The following is an 8520-nucleotide window of genomic DNA, read 5'->3' as shown; positions in this document are numbered from 1 at the left end:
TATCTAGCCATGCAATACCTTTATCTGAGGGACAGTAAATCTCAGTCCAGGACGATCAGCAAGTCCAGTCAAGTCATGATCCATGTACTCAAATACCATGTATATTCCACCCTTGTATTTGTTATTATCTAAAAATTGAAGCAAAATAACAAGCTTTAGGCAAGAGTAAAGATGTTTATATATCATAGCCGTATCTACGTTCTACAGCAAAAAAAAATTAGAACTTGAATTCCACTAACCTGGCTTTCCTTGATCATCCCTATCTCGACCTTTTAAAGACAAAAACAATCACAAAACTCTACATATCAAACTTAACGCCTCATTTAACAGAATTTATAAAGCAATTACAAGATAAGATAAGGGTTGCTTATTACCTGGAGAAGTCACAATCTCTTTTAAATGGATAACATTTTCATGATGTAGCTTCTTCAGAATTTTAATTTCCCGGATAGCTGTTATCGGAAACTTCACAGCAAACAGTGATAAGAAAACATAAGTCCTCATGGACTGACAAAGTTTGCAACTTCTCTAAGCTAATAGTCACATATAGCTTACCCCTTCTCTTTCATTGTCCATACGGATCTTTTTAAGAGCCACGATTTCACCAGTTTTGATTTCTTTAGCCATGTAAACCTGGCTGCAAGACCAAAGCCAAATATATAAATCTAAACCCCAACTCATATAGGCAGAACTACTATATCAAGCATACAATAATCAAACAATCTTAAGAAACTGAGGATTCCCAATTCACTCAATTCAACAAAATCAAGCTTATAGAGATAGAGGCAAGGTTAACAATACAGGTATCAACACCTACCTAACCTATATGGAATTATACAAACGAAATCGCTTAAAAATTAGATCTTGAGCACGAAACCAAATCAATTCGAATAAAGGAACAAAACCCAGATAAAGAAAGAGACAAGAATCGAGGGAAGCATACCCGTAAGTTCCTTCACCAATCTGTTCTAGCTTCTCGAAGCAATCGACACTACGAGATCCCCAAATCGGAGGTGGCTCTTCAAGATTCAACTGCCCAAAAGACGCACCCGCCATTATTATTCGCTCGTTACTTCTCTCCTATAGAAATCTCAAAACTATCTCGACGAATTTACTCAGACAATTGTTAGCTTCGCTCTTGGCCTTTTGTCTCCGGCTACTATAAGGGCAACTATTTTTGGTGTTCTTAGATTAAATATATAGTGAAAATAATGCTAGATCAGTTGTTAAAATCATTTGTAAAAAAAATGGGAGAACTAATTATGGTGTTCTTAGAATAAAGATATAGTGGAATAATATTCATAAACATTTTACAAATTATAAAAACTTATAAAATAACATTTAAATTGCTTACTTATATAAAAGCAATTGTATACTTATAAATTAATATAATATTCTTAAACATATTACAATTATAAAAACTTATAAATTAACATTTAAATTGCTTACTTATATAAATGAAATATTTTCTTTTTTTCCAAAAAATTTCGTCCAATCACATGAAGCCACGTCAAATAAGAACTGGGCTTAGATCAGTTCTACATCAAGAACTAAAAAAAGTGTTCTAAGCCACTATTCATTATTTTTATAATTTTTTTGGGCTAAGAACACCCTTGGTGTTCTCCCATTAATGATGGCCTCACGTTTTAGTGTCGGCTTCGCGGAAGAAAAAAACAAAAAATACCTAAGCTTCTTTTATTATCCGGAATAAATCTCTGGTTTAAACCGGTTCTTGCAGTGAACTCAAATCAAACCGGGTATATAATTGATTTGTGTTTGGTTCTCTTCTCCTGTTTATGTAATTGATTTCTATTTAGTAACAATAGTAGTGTAACAATATTACTGAAACAGAGAGATATGATGAGTACATTGAGAACACAAGTCAAGCAGTATATATATTTTTACGAAAAAGAGTTCCTAATTTCTAAATTCTCTATACACATTACATGTGTGGTTCAAGAAAACCACTCTGTTGATAAATAATAGCAGAGTCTCCTCTCCAAAAATTTATAATCAAATTTTCAGAAGAAAGAGATGAGAGACTGGTCCTTGAGTAGTTGACCCTCTCTTGCCTCTTAAGCTTCCATAATATTTTTTATTTGCAGACTTGAGAAATTGTTACCACTCCTGTGAAAAGCTTATAGGAGAAATCTTTTGCTTCTATGCACAAAAGGGTTGATTTATAGAGATTTGAAGAAGCTTTACTACATCTGTACAGATTAAGCCAAGATAAAAAAGGGTTGAGAATTTGTGTATGATATAATGTAACAATAAGAAGAGATGAGAAAATCATAACATACCAACCAAGTTTTTAAGCTGTTCCAGTGATCAGTTTTTCGCGTTGATCGAACTTCTTAACCTTAATGATTCCGATTAAAACTTGGAGGCTGAAGAAAGCACATACTGTATATGCTAGAGTAGCAGGTGTCTGAGAACAGAAAGAAACAAGAACATTTGTGACAATGAGATATGTGACAAAAAGAACAAGATGGATTGGATTTGATGAGTGACAACTTACTTTTAAAGAATTCAGATACAAAATTGTTGCAAGATTGACTAAACTTCCTGCAGCAACAGCCTGTAGGGAAACACATTGGGTTAAAGAAACCAATTTTAGCACACAAATATAGAAAACATGACATGCTTTCATATCCTCAAACATGTTTTGAAAGAATAGATTGACGAGTTTTCATGTACAAGATGTAAAACAATAGAGAGAAGGGGAAGCTCTCTACTTACACTTCCTACTGTTTTTTGAACAGCTGCAACGCGTTGAAATGCCCTCTCAGACTCTAGCGCTCGGACCCTAAGCTTCAAATCACCTTGCTCCTGTAGAAGCGTAGAGGTGAAAATAAACTCATTAGATCACGGAAAGAAACTCATATAGGCTGGGAGTTTTGTGGAGGGTGGATCTGTTTGTATCTTACAAGTCGTTCAATGACTACAGCTAGCTTTTCAACTCTATCAGCTTGTCTAAATAGATTGTAAAATGCTTGTGATTGCCTGTCCCATCTCTTTTTCAGGTCCTACAAAAGTTAATTTGATTGCATATGAATATAAAGCTATGTGATAAGATCATATATGGAGTAAAGATAAGATTTGCTTATTACCTTCACTACAACTTCTACACCAGCTTCCCGGAACCGTAGCAATTCCAAAGCATAGCTGGTGAAAAAAAAGATATGTAATTACTCTTCTGATTAACGAGAAGATAAAAATATAGTGTGTGCAGACTCACGGTTTTGCAATCTCCGTTATATCAAATCGGGGGTCAAGACCTTTGCCAATGCCATCCAATACTGCAGAGAGAAAGTAACCATTAGTATACTTTTCGAGACACAAAAAAAAAGAACATGAAATGAATGGTCGAAACAAATTCAAATGACATTACAAACCTGAAAAGGCTCTAACAACAAATGTGAATGTGGCAGGGAACCGGAAAGGTTGATCAGCTGCAATGGCTAATAAATCTTCTCCGATTGCAGCTAAGCGTTGCTTCTTTTTCTCTTGCTTTTCTTCCTTGCTTAGTGGCTTCTTGAACCCAAGTTCTTCTGCTGCTGCTAATTCTTCTTTCTCCTTTCTTTGTGCAGCAAGCCGCTCTTCGAAACTGTAACACAATCAGGTTGATATTGTCAGAGGGATACTAACAGCATCTATTATGCACACACTCTCATACATGCTTTAGAGAAACCAAACAAGAAACAAGGATTTAATAGGAAGCTTGATCATACAAAACAAGGGTACACGGATTCAGTAAATCACCTGTTGAGAAAAAATAGTGCTGTTCTTCTAACTGCCGTCAAATCTCCAGTTGGTACAAGCACACCCATTTGAACCATAGCGTCAAGGACCTGCCACAAGATTGTTTATATATTTACGTATGAGCTCAGCTCGTACAAATGAGCACGGAGATAGAAGATTGATAGTGAGAACACCTTAGAGACTATACCTTATCTGGGTCCTTTTCGTAGACACCATAGAATGCCTCCAATAAACCTTCTCTAATATTTGGGCTAATACTGCAAGAAACGATGAAAAAAAAGTTGTGCAGAACCATAAGTTTAACAAATATGATAAAGGAGATCACGTTTCTTCACCAAATTGAGATGAAGCAGTTTTTCACATAGTATACCATAACCCTGTTATAGCATAAATGTAGTACCTTCCCATCATTCCAAAGTCGTAAAATATCAGCCGCCCACCATTGACATCATCAACCGCAATATTCCCAGGGTGCTTCAGAAAGTTACATAAGCAAATTAGAATGTAGTTTTTTTAGTATTGGACACCAAATTAGAGATTATTAACACTAAGTGTTGAAAAAAAGATAGAGACTTACAGGGTCGGCGTGGAAGAATCCATGAGATAAGATTTGCTCCAGGTAAGATTCAACTGCATATCTCCCTAGCCTGCATTGTACCAAGTTATAAATCAACACCAACAAGACTACTTTACGCTTTTCAGAGAAATACCAATATAAGACAGGGAACAAGATGTACAAAAACACAAACCTTTTTCGATCAACACCTAACTGATCTAAGGCTTGTATCTTGTTAATCTTAATCCCAGGGACATACTCCATTGTCAGGACCTGCAAAAAGCTGAATGTTAAAATATTGCATTCGAGCTCAACTCAAGGCTTTATATAAGGTGAAACAATGGTCATAGGTAATAATCACCTGAGGTGTAGTATATTCCCAGTAGATGGATGGAACTTTTACATACTCTAAGTCTTTGAAGTTATTAGCAAACAATTCCGAATTAGCTGCTTCTTTTGTGTAATCAATTTCCTGAACAATATAGCACATTGTTATTGGGGAAAAGAAAGGAATATTTGATTGAGCTTCTGCTCAAAGATCAGTTAGCAACAAAAACAAACTTATTCGAAAGAAGTGATGAATCATTAAACCACACCACCGTACCATACCTGGTACAATACACTAGCACATTCATCATAGATTGCAACCCAATCTCTCTTAGCACCATCTGATTTTGGGTCCACCTTTTGGAGATACTCAGCAATCACCTATATAGAACATCATAAAACAACTTTAGAAGAGTAGAGAAGCAAATCATGAGACAAGGACGCTTGCAACATGGAATAGCTCTATATTGGCTATGGTAGAGACGCACTAACCCTCAAATTTTTAAGGTCAATATCAAAGAGATCCTTCAGACCGGGTCTCTGTACTTTAAGGACAACTTCTTGACCCTTAAGTCTTGCACGGTGAACTTGGCCTGTATTTATTAAGAACAAAAGGTAAAAAACAATAATTATTATCATCATTTTCTTGCAATTTTTTATGAGAAGTTTATCACAAAGACGATACCAAGACTAGCTGCAGCAATAGGTTCATAATCAAAACGGTCGAAAATGTCCTCAACAGATCCTCCAAGCTCCTCTTCAACAATGGACAAAGCAGTAGCAGAAGGGAAAGGAGGAACTTGATCCTACAAAGCATAAGATTAAAACTTAAAATGCTACAAAGAAGATACCTCACAAAGCCACAAGTACCATTCAAACTGAACAACAAGAAGAAACCAAACCTGAAGTTCTGACAATTGATCAACATACTCCTGAGGAAGAATATCAACTCTAGTAGAAAACTGTTGCCCAATTTTAATAAACGTAGGACCTAATCTCAATATGTTTTCTTTCAACCACTTAGCCAAAACCTTCCTTCTTAAAACCTTCTTCTCCTCAGTCATTCCCCCTATACACATAATTTGTTTTCAAGACTTTAAGACAAATGAGAAAATGGTCTTATACATTAGCAAAAAACAAAAACAAAAACAAGTAACAACCTTTGTAAGAGAACTTCTGATTGCTTAACCAAGTCCTGAAAATAAACTGTACAACAAATCCCCAAATCTCCAATGTTCTTTGTATAGTTGAGTAAGTCTTGAACCTGTTCCATCGTCCACCAGGTGCTACAGAAACCTAAAAACAAAACAATTAACAAAATTTATAACAAAAAAAATTGAAAAAGAATACAACTTTTAATGTGTAATTAATATAATATACCTCAACTTCTTTCTGTGGAGTATTCTTAAACCAAGCATCCTCTTGACCAATATCTTCAACTCTCTTCTTCCTCACATCCTCTTTTCTCTTCTTCGAGACTTCCTCCGTTTCCACCGTTACGCTCCCGTTCACATACTTCACCAAACTACCGTTACCGTTTAACCGAGCGCTTCCGTTACTATCTCCGTTGACAGATTTCCTCGCTGAGCCGTTACCGTTTAAACGAGCACTCCCGTTATAATCTCCGTTGATCACTGCATTCTCACCACGACGATCTTCAACCGCGACGGTATCGTCTTTTTTAGAAGCTCTGATCAATCTCGTACGAAGCTGAAGATTCCTGTAGCTTAACCGGTTTCTTGATAAGAAAATCCCAGGGAACGAAACCGAACGAGTTATTGTTGTAGATGATGATTGTCTTGAATTGAAATTGATGTTCGGTAGAAGCAGAGACGACGATGATGATAAAGAAGAAGAAGAAGTCGCCATTGTTGATAAGTTTCGGAAGGAGATCTCGAATCAAAAAACCCTAATTTAACATTCCGTGGACGAAAAGAAGAGATTTTTGATGATGATGAAGAAGAAGAAGACTTGTTGGCACTACGCAGTGAGAGGAGGAAGGATTCGAGGTTCAGAATGAAGCAGCAGAGAGACTGGGGAAGAGAAAAAATAATAATTAAAAAAGGGGTGGATATGAAAATGACACGTGTCATGAGATGAGATGAGTCAAGAAGATGTTCGTGTGTTCTGATTGGTTGTGTTAAGACACGTCATCGTGTTATTTATCGGAGCCACATTTTATTTTTACATTGTTATTTTTTATTATTATTACCAAACTGATCGGTTCGGTAATAGTAATACATATACTGAACCGATCCCATTCATTATCCAAGATCACACTTGTGTGTAATAATAATTTATCCTCTGTTTCTAGGTAGAGATATCAAATCATCGCTAAGAACAGAGTAAACATATTATTTATTACCTAATTAATTGACATTAACAATACATTGTATTGAAGAATTCATTGAACTTTAATGTCCTTAAACCAGCATAAATCAATTGGGAAAATTCAAAAGTTATATTCCCAAAAAAATAAATAAAAAATAATAATAAGTTGGGAAAATTCGAAAACTTTTCACTAAAGACACGAAGCGGCCGAAGTCTTTGCAAGTTAAGTAAATTTTGTCAAAGTTCTAAAATTGACCCCAAAACTTATGTGCATAGCCTATGGAAGCCCTCCTCCTCCTCTCTTCTTCGCCGGAACCCCAAAAGTCTATTACCGATCCGGCGAATTCGAAATCAGATCATCAATCGGACGAAGAAGTCAAAGATGAGACGATGATGAAGAAAAAGAAGAAGAAGACGAAGCAATCGGATTCGGGAAAGAGAAAGCATAAGGGAAAGAAGAAAGAGATGAACAACGACGAAGCTTCTTCTTCCTCTTGTTCTATATCTTCTACCTCCAATTCCAATTCTACTCGAAGGGTTTCGAGGGTGGCTCATAGATTACGAAACCCTACGGTGCGTTTAGGCATGTCTCGACGAAGCGTTGCTGAACGACAAGCTGAAGCCTTGGCTTTTCCTCTAGGGATGTCATTTGCGGCTTTGGCTAATCTGGTTCGCTCAATTCTCTCTCTCTTTATTGCATCAGATCAGATAGCTGTTTTAATACGAAATTGGCTTTTGATTTTATCATTTTTCTTATACGTTCTGTTCATATCTCTCTAGTTGACCAATGTTAGCGTGAAGTTTAGGTTTTGATGTGCTTTAATGTTTTAATCTTTAGGGAGGATTTTTATTAAAATACTAAGTCTTTCAATTTAGGTTTTGTTGATTCAAAACTGGAAAACTGATGAGAGGATCTTCTGTTCAAATCTGAATTCAGAGACCACAGGATTTTGACTCTGTATTACTTGAATTGAATTCACGCCCTGAATCGAAGATAGGATCGATCTTCTCCTCAAAAATCTGAAGTTCTTCTTGAGGGTTTTATAATCAATCAAGCGTCAAATGTAGCAATTACTTGAATCTACTGTCCTCAAATCTGAAGTTCTTCTTTGAGGGTTTATAATCAAGCTTCAATGTAGCAATTACGTGAATCTACTGAGGCACAGTTATATTGTCTTGTCTCTCACTTGTCTTAAAGCTTGAGCCTTTCTGTCTTTTTATATTGCTGGTTACCTACTTTAGCCACAAAAAAGTCATCGACTTGCATGTTGTTCTGTAGTTTTTACTGTTTTCTTGTTCTGTAGGTTCTTCAAAGAAAGAACGCCGCTGGTCAGAATGTTTTTGTTGATGATCTTGCTATGGTAACTAACTACTACTAACTATGGATTTTTCAAATAATTTCTTCTCGCTTTCTATTCAATCCTCATTTTGGTAGTGATCTACGAATTTCATTGATTATGCTCTGCAGATCTCTGCTAGAGCTGCCACAGAAACAGTAGCCAGTGTAAGATAAACACCCCTCCCCCCCCCTCCCCCCCCCCCCC

At 36.2% G+C, this 8520-nt stretch overlaps 3 protein-coding genes across 4 annotated transcripts in view; 1 reads left to right on the top strand and 2 right to left on the bottom strand.

Moving 5' to 3' along the window:
- LOC104729073 (cyclin-dependent kinase C-2-like) lies at window positions 4-1177 on the bottom strand. Its single transcript, XM_010447968.2, has 5 exons — window positions 944-1177; window positions 556-637; window positions 375-465; window positions 240-269; window positions 4-128 (listed from the first exon to the last, which is right to left on the bottom strand). The coding sequence occupies exons 1-5, from the start codon at window positions 1054-1056 to the stop codon at window positions 4-6; spliced, it is 441 nt and encodes a 146-aa protein (XP_010446270.1). The 5' UTR covers window positions 1057-1177.
- Window positions 1827-6669, bottom strand: LOC104727135 (uncharacterized protein sll1770). 2 transcript variants are annotated; one of them, XM_010446152.2, is made up of 20 exons: window positions 6026-6669; window positions 5806-5941; window positions 5548-5714; window positions 5331-5451; window positions 5138-5238; window positions 4928-5026; window positions 4680-4790; window positions 4512-4591; window positions 4340-4409; window positions 4163-4236; window positions 3950-4019; window positions 3763-3851; window positions 3396-3607; window positions 3239-3299; window positions 3111-3165; window positions 2928-3026; window positions 2740-2829; window positions 2519-2578; window positions 2301-2428; window positions 1827-2210 (listed from the first exon to the last, which is right to left on the bottom strand). In XM_010446152.2, exons 1-19 carry the CDS (start codon window positions 6512-6514, stop codon window positions 2312-2314), a joined length of 2301 nt encoding a protein of 766 aa, XP_010444454.1. In that variant the 5' UTR covers window positions 6515-6669; the 3' UTR covers window positions 1827-2210; window positions 2301-2311. The 2 variants fall into 2 exon arrangements, with proteins under 2 accessions (XP_010444454.1, XP_010444455.1); XM_010446153.2 differs by having other exon boundaries at window positions 2305-2428; window positions 6026-6514.
- LOC104727134 (protein CPR-5) overlaps window positions 7191-8520 on the top strand; it is a 3157-nt gene continuing 1827 nt past the window's right edge. Inside the window, exons 1-3 of the mRNA XM_010446151.1 lie at window positions 7191-7645; window positions 8281-8337; window positions 8445-8480. Of these exons, the coding sequence (XP_010444453.1) occupies window positions 7256-7645; window positions 8281-8337; window positions 8445-8480 (483 nt within the window). The 5' untranslated portion in view covers window positions 7191-7255. The remainder of the gene's footprint in view (window positions 7646-8280; window positions 8338-8444; window positions 8481-8520) is intronic.

The sequence above is a fragment of the Camelina sativa genome, chromosome 11, assembly GCF_000633955.1.
Source record: "Camelina sativa cultivar DH55 chromosome 11, Cs, whole genome shotgun sequence".
Classification (NCBI taxonomy): Eukaryota; Viridiplantae; Streptophyta; class Magnoliopsida; order Brassicales; family Brassicaceae; genus Camelina; species Camelina sativa.
Note: the sequence above shows the minus strand (reverse complement) of the source record. Positions and strands in the feature narration are given on the sequence as shown.